This window comes from Pseudophryne corroboree, chromosome 3 (assembly GCF_028390025.1).
Source record: "Pseudophryne corroboree isolate aPseCor3 chromosome 3, aPseCor3.hap2, whole genome shotgun sequence".
NCBI lineage: Eukaryota > Metazoa > Chordata > Amphibia > Anura > Myobatrachidae > Pseudophryne > Pseudophryne corroboree.
Window position 1 is genome coordinate 769,117,986 of NC_086446.1, and position 21,620 is coordinate 769,139,605.

The window sequence follows — 21,620 nt, forward strand, 5'->3', positions numbered from 1 at the left end:
GCCTCTCATACCCAAGGTACTGAGATTGATAAGATGGAGAGGAGTAAGCACTATATTCGTGGTTCCGGATTGGCCAAGAAGGACTTGGTAACCGGAACTTCAAGAGATGCTCACGGAGGATCCGTGGCCTCTACCTCTAAGAAGGGACCTGCTCCAGCAAGGACCCTGTCTGTTCCAAGACTTACCGCGGCTGCGTTTGACGGCATGGCGGTTGAACGCCGGATCCTGAAGGAAAAAAGGCATTCCGGATGAAGTCATCCCTATCCTGATCAAAGCCAGGAAGGATGTAACCGCAAAAACATTATCACCGCAATTGGCGAAAATATGTTGCGTGGTGCGAGGCCAGTAAGGCCCGACGGAGGAAATTCAACTGGGTCGATTCCTACATTTCCTGCAAACAGGAGTGTCTATGGGCCTGAAATTGGGGTCCATTAAGGTTAAAATTTCGGCCCTGTCAATTTTCTTCCAAAAAGAACTAGCTTCAGTCCCTGAAGTTCAGACGTTTGTAAAAGGGGTACTGCATATACAGCCTCCTTTTGTGCCTCCAGTGGCACTTTGGGATCTCAATGTAGTTTTGGGTTCCAAAAGTCACATTGGTTTGAACCACTTAAATCTGTGGAGTTAAAATATCTCACATGAAAAGTGGTCATGCTGTTGGCCCTGGCCTGGGCCAGGCGCGTGTCAGAATTGGCGGCTTTATCCTGAAAAAGCCCTTATCTGATTTTCCATTCGGACAGGGCGGAATTGAGGACTCGTCCTCAGTTTCTCCCCAAGGTGGTTTCAGCGTTTCACCTGAACCAACCTATTTGTGGTGCCTGCGGCTACTAGAGACTTGGAGGCCTCCAAGTTGCTAGACGTTGTCAGTGCCCTGAAAATATATGTTTCCAGGACGGCTGGAGTCAGGAAATCTGACTCGCTGTTTATCCTGTATGCACCCAACAAGCTGGGTGCTCCTGCTTCTAAGCAGACTATTGCTCGTTGGATTTGTAGTACAATTCAGCTTGCACATTCTGTGGCAGGCCTGCCACAGCCAAAAATCTGTAAATGCCCACTCCACAAGGAAGGTGGGCTCATCTTGGGCGGCTGCCCGAGGGGTCTCGGCTTTACAACTTTGCCGAGCAGCTACTTGGTCAGGAGCAAATACGTTTGTAAAATTCTACAAAATTGATATCCTGGCTGAGGAGGACCTGGAGTTCTCTCATTTGGTGCTGCAGAGTCATCCGCACTCTCCCGCCCGTTTGGGAGCTTTGGTATAATCCCCATGGTCCTTACGGAGTCCCCAGCATCCACTTAGGACGTTAGAGAAAATAAGAATTTACTTACCGATAATTCTATTTCTCATAGTCCGTAGTGGATGCTGGGCGCCCATCCCAAGTGCGGATTGTCTGCAATACTTGTACATAGTTATTGTTACAAAAATCGGGTTATTATTGTTGTGAGCCATCTTTCAGAGGCTCCTCTGTTATCATGCTGTTAACTGGGTTCAGATCACAGGTTATACGGTGTGATTGGTGTGGCTGGTATGAGTCTTACCCGGGATTCAAAATCCTTCCTTATTGTGTACGCTCGTCCGGGCACAGTATCCTAACTGAGGCTTGGAGGAGGGTCATAGGGGGAGGAGCCAGTGCACACCAGATAGTCCTAAAGCTTTCTTTAGATGTGCCCAGTCTCCTGCGGAGCCGCTATTCCCCATGGTCCTTACGGAGTCCCCAGCATCCACTACGGACTATGAGAAATAGAATTATCGGTAAGTAAATTCTTATTTTCTTTGAATCCATAGGGGGCACTGGACGCCCACCCAGAGCAGTTTTACCTAGTTTGCGGTAAGTTCAGGGAATCGTATGGTAACACATTCTCACCGACTGGTTCAAGTTTCAAGTTCTATCGGTTATTGTGCCAACTGTTTAGTTGTCAGTCTCGTTATGTGTCAACTTTATTGTTGTCCGTTCTGTTATATGTAATTCTCCATTGTCAACCTCTCTATCGCTCCTGTTCGGCTCAGTAAAAAACACTGAGGTACTCTGGGATATGGAGGGGAGGAGAGTTCTAAATTTTAATATTCAGTGCCTTGTTCCTACGGAAACCATCCATATCCCAAGAGTACTCCAGTGCACCCTATGGATTCAAAGAAAAGGATTTACCTGGTAAGTACCAAAATCCTATTATTACTAGGTAGTCCCTACTCATGCCTTACTCACACTACTACTACAGAGTCCCTACTCATGCCTTACGCACACTACTACTAGAGAGTCCCCACTCCTGCCTTACTCACACTACTACTATTACTAGATAGTCCCCACTCCTGCCTTACTCACACTACTACAGCCAGTCCCTATTGCTGCCTTACACTACTACTACTACTACTACTGCTGCTATAGACAGTCCCCACTCCTGCCTTACTCACACTACTACTACAGACAGTCCCTACTCCTGCCTTACTCACACTACTACAGACAGTCCCCACTCCTGCCTTACTCACATTACTACTATTACTATAGACCGTTCCCACTCCTGCCTTACTCGCACTACTACTACAGTCCCCACTTCTGCCCTACTCACACTACTACTACTATAGACAGTCCCCACTCCTGCCTTACTCACACTACCACAGACAGTCCCCACTTCTGCCCTACTCACACTACTACTACTACTATTATAGACAGTCCCCACTCCTGCCTTACTCACACTACTACAGGCAGTCCCTACTCCTGCCTTACTCACACTACTACTATAGACAGTCCCCACTCCTGCCTTACTCACACTACTACTACTACAGACAGTCTCCACTCCTGCCTTACTCACACTACTACTACTACCAGTCTCCACTCCTGCCTTACTCACACTACTACTACTATAGACAGTCCCCACACCTGCTTTACTCACATTACTACTACTACTATAGACAGTCCCCACTCCTGCCTTACTCACACTACTACTACAGTCCCCACTTCTGCCCTACTCACACTACTACTACTACTATAGACAGTCCCCACTCCTGCCTTACTCACACTACTACAGACAGTCCCTACTCCTGCCTTACTCAAACTACTACTACAGACAGTCCCCACTCCTGCCTTACTCACACTACTACTGCTGCTGCTGCTGCTGCTACTACTACTACTATAGACAGTCCCCACTCCTGCCTTACTCACACTACCACAGACAGTCCCTGCTGCTGCCTTACTCACACTACTACTACTACTACTACTATAGACAGTCCCCACACCTGCCTTACTCACATTACTACTACTATAGACAGTCCCCACTCCTGCCTTACTCACAATACTACTACTATAGACAGTCCCTACTCCTGCCTTACTCACACTACTACTACAGTCCCCACTTCTGCCCTACTCACACTACTACTACTACTATTATAGACAGTCCGTACTCCTGCTTTACTCACACTACTACTAATATAGACAGTCCCCACTCCTGCCTTACTCACACTACTACGGGCAGTCCCTACTCCTGCCTTACTCATACTACTACTATAGACAGTCTCCACTCCTGCCTTACTAACACTACTACTACAGACAGTCCCCACTCCTGCCTTACTAACACTACTACTGCTACAGTCCCCACTCCTGCCTTACTCAAACTACTACAGTCTCTACTCCTGCCTTACTCACACTACTACTGCTACTGACAGTCCCCACTCCTGCCTTACTCACCCTACTACTACTACTACACACAGTCCCCACTCCTGCCTTACTCACATTACTGCTGCTAGACAGTCCCCACTCCTGCCTTACTCACACTACTACTATTACAGACCATCCCCACTCCTGCCTTACTCACACTACTACTACTACTACTACTACTACTACAGACAGTCCCCACTCCTGCCTTACTACTACATACAGTCCCCACTCCTGCCTTACTCACACTACTACTAGAGACAGTCCCCACTCCTGCCTTACTCACACTACTACTACTACTACAGACGGTCCCCACTCCTGCCTTACTCATACTACTACTACTATTATTACAGACAGTCCCCACTCCTGCCTTACTCACACTACTACTACTACTACTACTACTACTACAGACAGTCCCCACTCCTGCCTTACTCACACTACTACTACTACAGACAGTCCCCACTCCTGCCTTACTCACACTACTACTAGAGACAGTCCCCACTCCTGCCTTACTCACACTACTACTGCTACAGACAGTTCCCACTCCTGCCTTACTCACACTACTACTACTACTACAGACAGTCCCTACTCCTGCCTTACTCACACTACTACTAGAGACAGTCCCCACTCCTGCCTTACTCACACTACTACTGCTACAGACAGTTCCCACTCCTGCCTTACTCACACTACTACTACTACTACTACAGACAGTCCCTACTCCTGCCTTACTCACACTACTACTAATATAGACAGTCCCCACTCCTGTCTTACTGACACTACTACGGTCAGTCCCTACTCCTGCCTTACTCACACTACTACTATAGACAGTCTCCACTCCTGCCTTACTCACACTACTACTACTACTACAGACAGTCCCCACTCCTGCCTTACTAACACTACTACTGCTACAGACAGTCCCCACTCCTGCCTTACTCAAACTACTACTACTACTACTACTACACACAGTCCCCACTCCTGCCTTACTCACATTACTGCTGCTAGACAGTCCCCACTCCTGCCTTACTCACACTACTACTACTACTATTACAGACCATCCCTACTCCTGCCTTACTCACACTACTACTACTACTACTACTACTACTACTACTACAGACAGTCCCCACTCCTGCCTTACTCACACTACTACTAGAGACAGTCCCCACTCCTGCCTTACTCACACTACTACTACTACTACTACTACTACTACAGACAGTCCCCACTCCTGCCTTACTCATACTACTACTACTACTACTACTACTACTACTACAGACAGTCCCCACTCCTGCTTTACTCACACTACTACTAGAGACAGTCCCCACTCCTGCCTTACTCACACTACTACTGCTAGAGTCCCCACTCCTGCCTTACTCACACTACTACTACTACAGACAGTCTCCACTCCTGCCTTACTCACACTACTACTAGAGACAGTCCCCACTCCTGCCTTACTCACACTACTACTGCTACAGACAGTCCCCACTCCTGCCTTACTCACACTACTACTACTACTACTACTACTACTACTACAGACAGTCCCCACTCCTGCCTTACTCACACTACTTCTACAGTCCCTACTGCTGCCTTACTCACACTACTACTACTACTACTACTACAGACAGTCCCCACTCCTGCCTTACTCACACTACTACTACAGACAGTCCCCACTCCTACCTTACTCACACTACTACTGCTACAGATCGTCCCCACTCCTGCTTTACTCACATTACTGCTGCTATAGACAGTCCCCACTCCTGCCTTACACTACTACTACAGACAGTCCCCACTCCTACCTTACTCACACTATTACTGCTACAGATCGTCCCCACTCCTGCTTTACTCACACTACTACTGCTACAGACTACCCACTCCTGCCTTACTCACACTACTACTACTACAGACAGTCCCCACTCCTGCCTTACTCACACTACTACTAGAGACAGTCCCCACTCCTGCCTTACTCACACTACTACTGCTACAGACAGTCCCCACTCCTGCCTTACTCACACTACTACTACTACTACTACTACTACAGACAGTCCCCACTCCTGCCTTACTCACACTACTTCTACAGTCCCTACTGCTGCCTTACTCACACTACTACTACTACTACTACAGACAATCCCCACTCCTGCCTTACTCACACTACTTCTACAGTCCCTACTGCTGCCTTACTCACACTACTACTACTACTACTACAGACAGTCCCCACTCCTGCCTTACTCACACTACTACTACAGACAGTCCCCACTCCTACCTTACTCACACTACTACTGCTACAGATCGTCCCCACTCCTGCTTTACTCACATTACTGCTGCTATAGACAGTCCCCACTCCTGCCTTACTCACACTACTACTACAGACAGTCCCCACTCCTACCTTACTCACACTACTACTGCTACAGATCGTCCCCACTCCTGCTTTACTCACATTACTGCTGCTACAGACAGTCCCCACTCCTGCCTTACTCACACTACTTCTATAGTCCCTACTGCTGCCTTACTCACTACTACTACTACTACAGACAGTCCTCACTCCTTGTTAGGCGCGGCGGCTCGCGCCAGCGCCCGACCGTTGCTAAGCAACGGTCTCGGCGCGTCACGTCCGCCGCGCCTCCTCCTGCTCCCCGCCTGGCGACGCCAGGACGCTGAGCGCCCTGAGCCGCCGGGTCCATGGCAACGGGGAAGCCACAGGCGGACCGCGTTCCCCGTTGCCATGTAATTAATTATCACCTGTCAGCATGTGGTCGAGCAGCAGGGCAGCTGCACGACATCATCAAATTAGGTGCTCTTTAGCTATTGGTGCAGACACCTCTTATATTCTCCCTCAGTGCCTTACACAGACACCGGTGATAGCTTCCTGTGAGCTGTTCCTGCTCTGAAGAATTCCTTGTTCAGTGTGCTGTTATCTGGTCTACCCTGTTCCAAGTGGTCCTGAGTCCTGGTGTCGGAAGCCGGTCGTGGGAGTCTTTCCAGCCCTCCAGTCGATTGAAACCTGTGCCTGTCATCTCAGGGTTCTCGTTCACTTGTGGTTACTCTCCCGGTGTTGTGAGTAGCGGCTTCTGCCGTGTCTTGCGGCCTAGGCCGCAGTATTCTTTGGTTAAACTTTTTGCTGGTGTTTTTGCGGAGGTTTCTGCCCAAGCTGTCCTCCCCGCTACACGACGGTGCCGTGTAGGGTGTGGACAATATTACCTTTGTTGTCCTTTTCCTTTGGCGGCGTTCCGCACATACGTTTACTTTTGTAGTAGCTCCTAGCTCTGACTTTTGTTTAGTTAGAGGTCCCCTTGTTATCATCCCGTCTCAGTTTACGCCTTGTCTCATATTAAGACCGGGGGGCATCGGAGTTGGGCAGACTTAATCCGCCCTTCAAACGCGGCTGCCGTGGGCCCAAGAACACATAGTCTCGCAGGCGTAGACTAACCACGCGGGTGAAACAACAAAGGTAGGGTCCTAGGGGTTACTGCTATTCTTTGTCCTTATTGCAGTTCCTGTGCTCGGGACTTACCCACTCACTAGCTTACGTTCTAAGCACAGAGAACGTAACATTATCACCGGCCCAAGCAAAAAAAATAATCTGTTATTTAAACCAGGGTGGCCTTGAAATTCGGTCCTCATGAATCCGGCAGTGCTAGGACAGAATCCCAGCCAGCTTTTGGCCAATCAGATTCAGGAACTCACTCAGATGGTTCAGGATCTTACCCTTCGGGTGAGGTCGCAGGAAGATCTTTTACGAGCCTCCCCGGGTATGATTCCTGAACCAAAGATGCACCTTCCAGACCGCTTTTCGGGTAACCGAAAAGATTTATTTTATTTTAAGGAAGCCTGTAAACTTTATTTTCGTTTAAAACCCCGGTCCTCGGATACAGAGTCTCAGCGGGTGGGCATTGTGATGTCTTTGCTTCAAGGCGATCCGCAAACCTGGGCTTTTGGGTTGAAATCCGATGATGCAGCCTTGCTAACAGTAGATGTCATTAGGCCTTTTGTATGATGACCCAGATAGGGAAGCGTCGGCTGAGAGCCACCTACGTGCACTTAAAAGGGTAAAAATCCCGCAGAGGCATATTGTACAGAATTTCGCCGTTGGTGGAACGACTGTGGCTGGAATGATCCTGCCCTGCGCAGTCAGTTTCGCCTCGGCCTGTCTGAAGTAATCAAGGATAGTCTCTTTCAGTATCCAGCTCCGGAGACTTTAGATAAGCTCATGGAGCTTGCTATTAAGATTGATCATCGTCTCCGGGAGTGGAGGGCTGAAAGAGGGGCTAATTTCAGGTCTAGTCCATGTGTGTATGCTCTCCCTGAGGACGTCGAGGAGCCCATGCAAGTGGGTCTCTCCCGGCTGTCTCCAGAAGAAAGAGCCAGAAGGCTAAATTCAGGGCTCTGCTTATATTGTGGTGGCAAGGGACATGTTGCGCGTAACTGCCCAAATAAACAGGGAAATGCTCTGACCAAGTGAATTGTGAGGGGGTTCACTTGGGTCTGCAGTTAATCTCCTCAAACGATTCCTTGTTAATTCCTGTAAAAATTTCTTTTGAAAAATTTGTTTCCGCCTTCATTGACAGTGGAGCTGCCAGGAACTCTATGGATCTTGCCTGGGCTCAGGCTTTGGGAGTTCCACAGCTTCAATTACATAGACCTATCACTATGCACAGACTGGACGGTGGTCCACTCTCTAATGGGGTAATTACTCACCGCACACCTCCAGTACAATTTACAGTGTGGGCCTTATATTCCGAGAAGATTGAGTTTTTTCTCACCCATTGTCCAGCTGTGCCTGTCGTTTTAGGTCATCCCTGGCATGCCCTTCATAATCCCACCATAGATTGGCGGTCTGGAGGAAATTTCCCGGTGGGGTTCCTTCTGTGTTAAAGAATGTATTACTCGTCCAGTCCGGGTCGCGGCTGTCACTCCGGAACTCATACCTTCGGTATATCAGGATTTTGCTGATGTTTTCTCTAAGGGTAACGCTGATATCCTGCCACCCCACCGGTCATATGACTGAACCATTGATCTAGTCCCTGGTGCCACTCTGCCAAAAGGGAGACTTTATGCATTGTCTGGCCCCGAGACAGAGGCCATGGATGACTATGTACAGGAGAGCCTGAAGATGGGGTTTATTAGGCCCTCGAAATCTCCGTTAAGTGCAGGGGGTTTTTTTGTTGAGAAAAAAGACGGATCTCTTAGACCGTGCATAGACTATCGGGCCTTGAATAAGATTTCTATTAAAAAACACCTACCCCTTGCCGTTGATTTCAGTGTTGTTTGATCAGCTCCGCACTGCGGTTATTTTCTCCAAAATCGATCTCAGAGGAGCCTACAACCTCATCCGAATAAGATCTGGGGATGAGTGGAAGACGGCTTTCAGTACACAGTCCGGACATTACGAATATCTTGTGATGCCGTTTGGTCTGTCTAATGCTCCTGTGGTGTTTCAGGATCTAATTAACGATGTCCTCCGCGATTTTCTGGGGAACTTCATGGTTGTTTATTTGGACGACATTTTAATTTACTCCGAGTCTCCAGAACAGCATGTTGTCCATGTGCGACAAGTGCTTCAAAGGTTACAGGAGAATCATTTGTATGCCAAATTGGAGAAATGTGATTTCCATATCACTGAGGTGTCCTTTTTAGGGTATATTATTTCTCCTAAGGGGTTTTTTATGGAGCCTAAGAAACTCCAGGCAATCCTAAACTGGACGCAACCCACTAACTTGAAGGCTATCCAGCGATTTTTGGGTTTTGCGAATTATTATAGACGTTTTGTTCATGCCTTTTCAGATTTAGTTGCTCCTATTGTGGCGTTAACAAGAAAAGGAGCTGATCATTCCAACTGGTCGCCTCAAGCCAAGTCTGCCTTCCAGGCCCTAAAACAGGCCTTTGTCTCAGCTCCAGTTCTCAGACACCCCAACCCTGATCTTCCCTTTATTGTCGAGGTGGACGCCTCAGAGGTTGGAGTGGGAGCCATTCTTTCTCAGGAAGACCCCAAGTCTCTGGTGTTACACCCTTGTGCCTTCATGTCCAGGAAATTCTCCTCTGCTGAATCCAACTATGATGTTGGTAATCGAGAGTTGCTGGCAGTCAAATGGGCGTTTGAGGAATGGAGGCACTGGCTTGAAGGAGCAAAGCATACCATTACGGTGTTCACTGACCACAAGAATCTACAGTATATTGAATCAGCAAAACGGCTAAATGCTCGGCAGGCACGTTGGGCGCTGTTTTTTACACAATTCAATTTTATCATCACCTACAGGCCCGGTTCTAAGAATACGAAGGCCGATGCCCTTTTACGTTGTTTTCTTCCTGCTCACAATAACCACTCTTCCACAACTCCCATTGTCTCAACGTCCGTCATCCGAGCCGGCCTCACACAGGATTTGTTCACACAGCTTGTCCAGGTTCAGCAGCAGGCTCCCAGTGATACTCCTGTTGGTCGTCTCTTCGTTCCAGAGTTCTTGAGAGGCAGTTTCCTCGCTGAGTTTCATGATAGTAAGGTTGCTGGTCATCCTGGTATTGCTAAAACCTTGGAGTTAATCTCTCGCTCGGTGTGGTGGCCTAATCTTTCCAAGGATGTTAGGGAGTTTGTCCTTTCCTGTCAGGATTATGCTCAGCACAGTGTCCCGATCCTTGCCGGTCGGGCAACTCATGCCTCTTGCAATTCCACTCAGGCCATGGTCACACATTTCTATGGATTTCGTGGTGGATCTTCCTCTTTCATCCGGGTAATTTTAGTAGTTGTGGACCGTTTTAGCAAAATGGCCCACTTCATTGCTTTACCCCGTTTACCCTCCGCTCAAGTTCTGGCAGTTCTGTTTCTCCGCCATGTCTTCAGGCTTCATGGTTTACCCGTGGATATAGTCTCAGACCGGGGACCACAGTTTATTGCCCGTTTTTGGAAACGTTTTTGTGCCTCGTTAAACATAAAACTCTGTTTAACATCTGGATACCATCCACAGTTTAATGGGCAGACGGAACATGTGAATCAGTCACTAAAACAATATTTACGTCTTTATACTGCCAAACTTCAAAACGATTGGTCAGATTTTCTTCCTCTGGCCGAATCTGCCTACAATAACTCTTGCCATTCTTCCACCAAGCAGTCTCCATTCTTTTCGGTCCTGGGCTTTCACCCTAGAGCCAATTCCTTTACTCCCCATTATCCAGCTTCTGCGTTGACCTTAACCTCCCGTCTCAGGGTCATTTGGAGAAAGGTACACCTTGCTCTTAAGAAGGCTGCTTTCCGAGATAATTTTTTTTCTGATAGGTTCCAACGCCCGTGCACATTTAAGGCCCATATAGACGGGCCGATGCAGGAGAGATGTGTGCTGAGCGAACCGCTCAGCACACATCTCTCCCACCGCTCAGCACAGCGCGATCTGTGCTGAGCGTACGGGGGGGGCCGCTCACTTCACCCAGCGGGTGAAGTGAGCGACCCGCTAGATTGGCCTGCATGCAGGCCAATCTAGCAGCAGCGATAGCGATGCGCGGGGCTGCGCATCGCTATCGCTGTAGGGGGAACACACGGAGCAATAATGCTGAAATTCTAAGCAATTTAGTCAGATTGCTTAGAATATCGCTCCGTGAGTACCCCCCTTTAAGGTAGGGGATAAGGTGTGGTTGTCAACCCGCAACATCAAGCTTCGACAACCCTCGGCTAGATTGGGACCCAGATTTATTGGACCATTCCTTATTGTCAAAAAAGTCAATCCTGTAGATTTTCGGCTGCAGTTGCCAAAGTCGCTTAAAATCGGCAACACTTTCCATTGTTCTCTTTTGAAGCCATATGTTTTTTTCCAGAAGATTTCCTCGGAAAATTTTCCAGGGTAGACCTCCGGTGGATGTTCAAGGTCAACAGGAATTCTTAGTGGAGAAGGTCTTAGATTCTAAATTTTCTCGTGGTCGGCTCTATTTTTTGGTTCATTGGGAAGGGTACGGCCCGGAGGAAAGGTCTTGGGTCCTGGACAAAGATTTGCATGCCCCTAGGCTTAGGAGGATGTTCTTTCAGGAATTTCCTCATAAACCCGGATATAGGGGTTCTTTAACCCCTCCTCAAGGGGGGGGGGGGTACTGTTAGGCGCAACGGTCCCAGCGCGTCACGTCCGCCGTGCCTCCTCCTGCTCCCCGCTCGGCGCCTGGCAACGCCAGGACGCTGAGCGCCCTGAGCCGCCGGGTCCATGGCAACGGGGACGCCACAGGCGGACCGCATTTCCCGTTGCCATGTAATTATCACCTGTCAGCATGTGGTCGTGCAGCAGGGCAGCTGCACGACATCATCAAATTAGGTGCTCTTTAGCTATTGGTGCAGACACCTCTTATATTCTCCCTTAGTGCCTTACACAGACGCCCGTGATAGCTTCCTGTGAGCTGTTCCTGCTCTGAAGAATTCCTTGTTCAGTGTGCTGTTATCTGGTCTACCCTGTTCCAAGTGGTCCTGAGTCCTGGTGTCGGAAGCCGGTCGTGGGAGTCTTTCCAGCCCTCCAGTCGATTGAAACCTGTGCCTGTCATCTCGGGGTTCTCGTTCACTTGTGGTTACTCTCCCGGTGTTGTGAGTAGCCTAGGCCACAGTATTCTTTGGTTAAACTTGTTGCTGGTGTTTTTGCGGAGGTTTCCGCCCAAGCTGTCCTCCCCGCTACACGATGGTACCGTGTAGGGTGTGGACAGTATTACCTTTGTTGTCCTTTTCCTTTGGCGGCGTGCCGCACATACGTTTACTTTTGTAGTAGCCCCTAGCTCTGAGTTTTGTTTAGTTAAAGGTCCCCTTGTTATCATCCCGTCTCCGTTTACGCCTTGTATCATATTAAGACCGGGGGGGCATCGGAGTTGGGCAGACTTAATCCGCCCTTCAAACGCGGCTGCCGTGGGCCCAAGAACACATCTCGCAGGCGTAGGCTTACCACGCGGGTGAAACAACGAAGATAGGGTCCTAGGGGTTACTGCTATTCTTTGTCCTTATTGCAGTGTCACGTTCCTGTGCTCGGGACTTACCCACTCACTAGCTTACGTTCTAAGCACAGAGAACGTAACACTCCTGCCTTACTCACACTACTTCTACAGTCCCTACTGCTGCCTTACTTACACTACTACTACTACTACTACTGCTACAGACAGTCCCCACTCCTGCCTTACTCACACTACTACTGCTACAGACCGTCCCCACTCCTGCCTTACTCACACTACTACTGCTATAGACAGTCCCCACTCCTGCCTTACTCACACTACTACTACAGACCGTCCCCACTCCTGCCTTATTCACACTACTACTACAAACAGTCCCCACTCCTGCCTTACTCACACTACTACTATTACTACTACAGACAGTCCCCACTCCTGCCTTACTCACCCTACTACTAGACAGTCCCCACTCCTGCCTTATTCACACTACTACTACAGACCGTCCCCACTCCTGCCTTACTCACACTACTACTGCTATAGACAGTCCCCACTCCTGCCTTACTCACACTACTACTACAGACCGTCCCCACTCCTGCCTTATTCACACTACTACTACAAACAGTCCCCACTCCTGCCTTACTCACACTACTACTATTACTACTACAGACAGTCCCCACTCCTGCCTTACTCACACTACTACTAGACAGTCCCCACTCCTGCCTTATTCACACTACTACTACAGACAGTCCCCATTCCTGCCTTATACTACTACTACAGTCCCTACTCCTGCCTTACTCACACTACCACAGTCCCCACTCCTGCCTTACTCACACTACTTCAGACAGTCCCCACTCCTGCCTTGCTCACACTACTACTACAGTCCCCACTCCTGCCTTACTCACACTACTACTACTACTACTACTACTACAGTCCCCACTCCTACCTTACTCACTTACACTACTGCAGCCTGTCCTGACTCCTACTTTACACACATCTGAGTTGAACCTTTTTGCAGTATAGACATTCTCATTTCTGACCGACCTTATGCTAGAAGCACAGTATGTCATAGAGAAGCGTGTCTCCTACATGTAATACATGTGTAATGTGATAAATACAAGGCTCCTACCAGTATTTTGTTTTCCTTTGCAGGGAGATCACAGACATCTCCATACTGCAGTCATTCATACACCTGCGCTATGTGGATCTATCCCGCAATTCCCTGCGAGATCTGTCTCCATTGGGGTCTCTCACCCATCTGTTGTGTCTGCGTGTGGATCAGAATCATCTGGTCAGTGTCGGTGGATTGGGAGAGCTGCCTTATCTGCAACTGGCTAGTCTGTCACAGAACCGCATCCAGAACCTCCAGGGAATTGCCCATCCCAGACTGGAGTCTCTCAACCTCTTAGGTTGGTGCTAAACACATCTGGACTGCACCATATTGGACCATACTGTCTGTATCTTGTGTAGTTTGTCCTCTTTTGATTGTCATTCCCACCTTGACTACTGCAACCTAAACCAAAGCTACTGTATGTGTTCATTTACTATTGTAACCGGACTATTAATCTCACCAGCTACTGCAAGAATAACCTCAGGCACGCGTACATTAGCTATTTATAACCACCTGACCCAAGCATAGTTACTGCAAATGAATCAACAACTGCTACCAAACCTGGGGCCTAATTCAGATCTGATCTGGCCCTGCTGCAGCGATGCAGTCTGAACTACCCCCCTAAGTCAGTCCCACTGCATTGTAAATTTAAGTTTTTGCTGGGGAATCTCCTCATGGTCCTAAGAAATTATTCTTCACGCTCAGGTGTCATGATAACGGTGTTATAACATCACGTATGGTGTTATGGTTAGCATTACCGCTTCGCAGAACGGAGATCCTGGGTTCGGGCCCCACCACTGTGTGGAGTTTGTATATTTTCCCTGTGCTTGTGTGGGTTTCCTCTGGGTCCTCCGGTTTCCTCTCACACTCTAAAAATATACTGGTACGTTAATTGGCTCCCACAAAAAATGAACCCTAGTGTGTGTGTACGTGGGCAGGTTAGATGGGCCAAGTGGTTCTTATCTGCCGTCACATGGTTTCTATGGCCCAAATGTATTAATCGATAAAATACCAGCCAATCAGCTTCCTAACTGCCATATCACAGGCTGTGCTTAAAAAATGGCAGTTAGGAGCTGATTTGCTGGTACTTTATCTCTCTCCACTTTTTAAGGCTTAATACATTTGGGCCTATGTGTTTTATGTCACGCAAAATATGACTTTATCAGTATCCTCCCTGAAGTCTTGTATGAAGAGTCACCGGCACATTCCCTGCGTTATATCTGTTGTCACAAGCTGGTGAGCGTCCGCAGACATATTCGGGTGCAGGGGCTTGTGCAGTCATGATGTCGACGTAGTTAAAATGTTGCAATTATTTATGTTGACACTTGCAAAACGTTATACCTTAAATGTCAACATTGTGGTAGTATCGACATTTCCAGGAGACTGCATCCGCGATGTCGGACGCAGTGGGCTGCGTATGCGTCCAGATAGCGGGCGCACTGAGTCATATTTCGATTGAGGAATATGGGAGACACATGGTCTCAGGAATGTTCTGGACGTACCTGGGCTGTGACAGGGAGGTGGCTTAACGGATGCATGGAGATGGTCCGTCTTATGGGAGTATTGCAGAGACTCAGGAGGCCGCATTCAGGTGGAGGAACCGCGCATGCCGTACGGGAGTATCGCAGATAGTGGTTGCGTACAGAGACACAGGAGGCCGCATTCAGGTGGAGGAACCGCGCCTGCCGTACGGGAGTATGGGAGTATCGCAGATAGTGCTTGTGTACGGAAACACAGGAGGCCGCATTCAGGTGGAGGAACTGCGCCTGCCGTACGGGAGTATCGCAGATAGTGGTTGCGTACAGAAACACAGGAGGCCGCATTCAGGTGGAGGAACCGTGCCTGCCGTACGGGAATATGGGAGTATCGCAGATAGTGGTTGCGTACAGAGACACAGGAGGCCGCATTCAGGTGGAGGAACCGCACCTGCCGTACGGGAGTATCGCAGATAGTGGTTGCGTACAGAGACACAGGAGGCCACATTCAGGTGGAGGAACCGCGCATGCCGTACGGGAGTATTGCAGATAGTGGTTGCGTACAGAGACACAGGAGGCCGCATTCAGGTGGAGGAACTGTGCCTGCCGTATAGCTGGTGCACGTTTCTCTGGTGTGAAAGACACATCACCCAGTCTGACTGTACACTAGGGAAAGGTGCGGTAGCGGTGTGAAAGACACATCACCCAGTCTGACTGTACACTAGGGAAGGGCGCGGTAGCGGTGTGAAAGACACATCACCCAGTCTGACTGTACACTAGGGAAGGGCACGGTAGCGGTGTGAAAGACACATCACCCAGTCTGACTGTACACTAGGGAAGGGCGCGGTAGCGGTGTGAAAGACACATCACCCAGTCTGACTGTACTCTAGGGAAGGGCGCGGTAGCGGTGTGAAAGACACATCACTCAGTCTGGCTGTACACTAGGGAAGGGCACGGTAGCGGTGTGAAAGACACATCACCCAGTCTGACTGTACACTAGGGAAGGGCACGGTAGCGGTGTGAAAGACACATCACCCAGTCTGACTGTACACTAGGGAAGGGCACGGTAGCGGCATTTGCTTACAATCTCAGATGTGCGATCAGCAAAAGGCGCAAACATAGATGTGGCTGCGAAGACTCAGAATCAGGCCCATGGTGTAGGGTTAGGTGTTGGGGTTTAGGGTTAAGAACAGAATCAGAACAAAACAGTGCTGTTGACATGCTACAATGTTGACATGGAGAATGTTGACATTGTGACGTCTAGCATATATACTGTACCCTGTGCTGTGCTTACGTGTCCTTACTTCTCGGCAATGTGTGAGTGCAGGAAATGAGCTGCGCACGCTGGAAGGGCTGGACTGCAGTAACCTGTACAGTCTGCGCACCCTGGAGCTACGAGGAAACCAGCTGCAGAGTACGGCCGGACTCTACCTGCCCAGCCTGCGGGAACTCTTTCTGGTAAGTCCAGGGCACCATGTCTCAGTATATATACTGATACTGTATGTATATACTTTCTGGGTGCGGTGTTGGCTCATGTAATCTCGGTAATGATACATTACGTGATTCCAGATAAGTTATGTAAGCCCATCGCTATATAAATATTATTGCCCTGTACCATTCATCTATTAAGCTCTAGCCAGCACCGAGCATAGAGATAAGAAACTAGACCCAATAGTAAATAACACTGGAAGATTTCATCAGCAGTGTAGGAGGTAGTTTGCGCCATGACCAAATGTCCTTTTATCTCCATGTTCCCAATGAACTCTCTGACAACCCTTCTATCTCTGACAACCTCCAGGCCCAGAACAACATGAAGACACTGGAAGGGCTGGAGAGTCTCGTACACCTCACCCGCCTTCACCTGAGAGACAACCAGCTGGAGACTCTGGACGGCTTCTCTGAGAACATGCAGAACCTTCAGTACCTTAACCTCAGGTCAGTATGGAGACCTTGGTCGAAAGACCTTCCTATGGACAGTTCCATACCCATCTGTAAGATGTCATTGTGCCTGTTGTTAAAATTCCGGTCCCAGCCACATCCCACTCACCCCATTTTGTTGCATTGTAGGGGCAACCTGGTGTCCAGGATGCAGGAGGCGGAGAAGCTGAAAGTTTTGCCCATGTTGCGGGCCCTGGTTTTGCGGGAGAACCCATGTGCGGATGAAGATGGCTATCGCTTGGAGACACTCATCGCTCTGCCCAACCTGGAGAGGCTGGATAAAGATTTCTTTGAGGAAGATGAAAGAACGGAGGCTGCAGAGACGCAGAGGGCGAGGCTGGAGGATGGGGTAACTACGGATAGAACAGAATGAGATGGCAGAGGAAGAGAACTATAAAAAGCGGGATCTGAGAAAGGGGTGGTAGATAGCAGCATACATTGTCAGCAGAAGATGAGTTGTGTTTATTCACAAGTAATGGATGTTCTGTATACTGTATAAAGCAGAGGTTCTCAAATGCGGCCCTCAAGGCACCCCAACGGTCAAGGTTTTAGGTATATCCATGGCTCAGCACAGATGGTTAAATCACATTGACTGAGGTGCTAATTAAGTCACCTGTGGCCAAGCATGGATAAACTTAAAACCTGGATGGTTGGGATGCCATGAGGTTTGAGAACCTGTTCTGGGTGAATGGATAACAAACTATATTTATAAAGAGTAATGAGAGCGGACAAAGGATGGGCTGCAAAGGATGCACCTCTAGCAGATTGAAGGGGTAGATTTGTATGTTATAGGTGGGACTATTCACATATTACAATCTCTTATTCTATTGCAGATCGTTGAGTCGTAAACGAGTTCTACATTTTGATGTACACACCAAAGGGAAAAAGAATTAACGCCTAAAGGATGACACTGAGATGAAATGTGATGGAATGCGATGAGCGTCACTGAAGTGAAAATCCAACACCCCATCAGCTACTGTACAGTGTACAGGAGGCTATCCTGCAATCCCCCATGCAAGGGGAGGAGCTTATGCTGCAATACTCTTCATCTCCGTACAATGGGAGGAGCTTATGCTGCAATACTCATCTCCATACATACAATGGGAGGAGCTTATGTTGCAATACTCTTCATCTTCATATAAAGGGAGTATTTTATGCTGCAATACTCTTCATCTTCATACAAAGGGAGTATCTTATGCTGCAATACTCATCTCCACACAAAGGGAGGAGCTTATGCTGCAATACTCTTCATCTCTACACAAAGGGAGGAGCTTATGCTGCAATACTCTTCATCTCCATGCGAAGGGAAGAGATTATTCTGCAGTACTCTCCATCTCCGAACAAGGGAGGGGTTTATACTGCAATACTCTTTAAGTCCGGATAGGGGAGGAACTTATGCCGCAGTACTTTTCAGGCAATGGACTGGGGGAAGGAACTTATACCGTGACACTCTAAAAGTAATTAATGGGGAGGAGCTAACTGTGGACTAAACCAGACTCTGTGTTTAATGGTTACAGTGGTCTTTGTTGGGTTTTCTTTTATATAGTGCAAATAGTCTCAGTAAACAGGGATTTGTGTTCATCAGACCTGTCGGGTGTCTTTTTTTCCTGTTTATGAATCTGCTCAAGTCTGTTCTTTCCACAAATCCTCTAAGAGGAGGGTGGAATTGTGTAGTTTATCAAGCGGCAAACTAAAGCCAACTAAATGGTGTCAGCATTAAATGGGGTCCAGCGAAGCCGGAGAGTTTTGGTTGAATCCCCCTGCCAAGTGAAATCACTGTGCCTGTGCGGACATTAGACATGCATACACTTATTACTTCCTTTCCTGAAAAGGATAAAGTAATGGCAGAGGAAGGTGTTTTCATCTGGGCTCGCAGATCAGCTGCGGCGTGGTAAATAGCAGCACTCAATCATAATGTATCGCTGCAATGTGCGGCAATACATAAACCTAGTTCAGGGCCGCAACTAGGGGGGAGGCTAAGGGGGCATGCGCCCCGGGTGCAGGATTTGAGGGGGTGCTGAGGAGTTACAGAGGAGCAGGGTTTGTTTTTTTTTTCCCTCCTGACCCACCTGTCTGCCCGCAGCTGGTTCCGATGCTGTGCGGGTGAGCTCCAGTACCTGGGATCTCTCCTATGCTGGCTACTGTCTTAAACTCTCTTCTTTGCCATGTAGTGCTGCGACTAGCCTGCAGTGCACCGTGCAAGCTATAAAAGCGAGATGTTGGATCTGTGTTTTTCAGCAAGCTATGATCCCAGCATGTAGTGCACTGATGTGGTGTAGTGATGTAGTGTAGCATATAGGGTATGTAGTGCATTGTATAGGGGCATGTAGTGTAGTGATGTAGTGCAGTGATGAAGTGTTATGATATAGGGGCTAATTCAGACCTGATCGTAGATGTGCTAAATTTAGCACATCTACGATCAGTCACACAGACATGTGGGGGGGATGCCCAGCACAGGTCTAGTCCGCCCTGCATGTCAGTCCCTGCCCCGTCGCACAAGTACAAAAGCATCGCACAGCGGCGATGCTTTTGTACTTGAAGCGTACCTCCCCACCAGCGCAGCTCCTGCGCGCTGGCAAGGAGCTAGTCGTCGCTGTGAGGGGCGCAGCGGCTACGTGTGATGTCACGCAGCCGCCGCGGCCCGCCCTCCCAACGGTCCGGGCATGCCTGTGTTGCCCGAACCGTGCCCCCTAAACTGCGGTCAAACGCCGCCAGCCCTTCACCTCCCACCCAGCGACCACCTCTGCCAGTCAATCAGGCAGAGGCGATCGCAGGGCTAAGACAGCCGTCGGCTGTCTGGCATGCGCCGGCGCGCTGCGGCGCCAGCGTATGCGCAGTTCAGACCTGATCACTGCTGTGCGAAAACGCACAGCACCGATCAGGTCTGAATTAGGCCCAAAGTGCAATGTATGTGGACACACAGGGGGATATGTAGAGGAACACTCCGCTGGGGGGGGGGGGGATGTATGTGACGCTTAGGGCATTTGGGGCACATAGGGAAATATTGTCCAATAGTATCCCCTTTTTTTCTAAATTTTTGATAATCTGATTATTTTAGTCTGACAGGGTTTGTTTGTATTTATTTTTATTTTATATATTTTTTTGAGAGGGGGGGCGCGCCAAATTACTGCCTTGCCCTGGGTGATGAAAATTCTAGTTTCAGCCCTGCCTAGCTACCGCTAGCCCGCAGCCACATATGGTAATTATATTACGCGTTCTTACGTACATTTTCCCCTTTATTCTTTGTATAGCGGGGTCATTCCGAGTTGATCGTAGCTGTGCTAAATTTAGCACAGCTAGGATCATTCACACTGACATGCGGGGGGACGCCCAGCACAGGACTAGTCCACCCCGCATGTCAGTGCCGGCCCCTCCCGCAGAAGTGCAAAAGCATCGCACAGCGGCGATGCCTTTGCACTTCAAGAGTAGCTCCCGACCAGCGCAGCTTTAGAGTGCTGGCCGGGAGCTACTCGTCGCTCCCCGGTCCGCAGCCGCTACGTGTGACGTCACGCAGCCGCCGCGCCCCCCCCCAACGGTCCGGCCACGCCTGCGTTGGCCGGACCGCGTCCCCTAAACGGCGTCCCTAAACGCCCGCCGTTCAGCCCCCTCCCGCCTCTGCCTCAGAGGCGATCGCTAGGCAACGACGGCTGGCATGCGCTGGCGCACTGAGGCGCCGGTGCATGCGCAGTACCGACCCGATCGCTGCGAGAAACTGCAGCGAGCGATCCGGTCGGAATGACCCCCAGCATCATTACGTCAAGATGCTGGAGGGACACGTTTGCTGGGGGTTCTTCCAGGAGCCTATATAGTGTATAGCTCAGCATCAATATTAACATACTGAGCTAACCGCCATGGAGGGTTTAATATGGAGACCTGTTGAGAAATGGAAATATAATTTTTTAGCAGATCCCTGGTTATAAGTGTCACCCAAACCAATCGGTTCCAGTATATTCGCTCCCGCATTGAACAGATCACGCATTGCGTTAATACCCCCCCCCACACACACACACACACATCATTACTCCCCATATAAGACCTCATTTTCTTATCTCCACCAGCACCCACTTACCATTAATATCCTGACCAGCTCTGCAACTAGACCCATATCTGCTCTACAGTTGAATGGTGGCTCTCTATAGAGAAAAGCTCCCCCCCCCCCCCGTCAGCTCACTTCTGTCATATAATTGGGATTAAGGAGACAGAGATGCGAGAAGTGGGGAGGGAGGAGAGAGAAGGCTGAGGTAGGTTGAATCACTCCCCACTCACATTTCAGGCGGTGCTACCTACCTTCCACCTAAGCATGCCTAGATGTGGCCCTGTTGCCAGCCATGTTATTGTGATCCAGAAGCTACAAATGCAGGGAGGAGAGGGGGGTTTCCAGTTGCCCAGAATCCCCCCTTCCCCACAGCCTGCCAGCATACAGTGTAAAGGATGGAATGGAGCTGCGGCACATGCCCAGAGGTAGCAGATTTTCCTACCATGTTTGCTATGTGTCTGTGGATCTGGTAAGTCGCTTACTGTGGTCATCGGGGCTGCCTATGGGGGTAATTCAGACCTGCTCGCTGCTGTGCGTTT

General features: G+C 49.2%; 1 protein-coding gene across 1 annotated transcript in view; it reads left to right on the plus strand.

Moving 5' to 3' along the window:
* Positions 1 to 18,629, plus strand: part of LRRC23 (leucine rich repeat containing 23) — a 44,094-nt gene extending 25,465 nt beyond the window's left edge. The window contains exons 4-8 of the mRNA XM_063962482.1: positions 13,674 to 13,930; positions 16,435 to 16,565; positions 16,906 to 17,042; positions 17,175 to 17,394; positions 17,879 to 18,629. Coding sequence (XP_063818552.1) covers positions 13,674 to 13,930; positions 16,435 to 16,565; positions 16,906 to 17,042; positions 17,175 to 17,394; positions 17,879 to 17,893 — 760 coding nt within the window. The 3' untranslated portion in view covers positions 17,894 to 18,629. The remainder of the gene's footprint in view (positions 1 to 13,673; positions 13,931 to 16,434; positions 16,566 to 16,905; positions 17,043 to 17,174; positions 17,395 to 17,878) is intronic.
* The last annotated feature ends 2,991 nt before the right edge of the window (positions 18,630 to 21,620 follow it).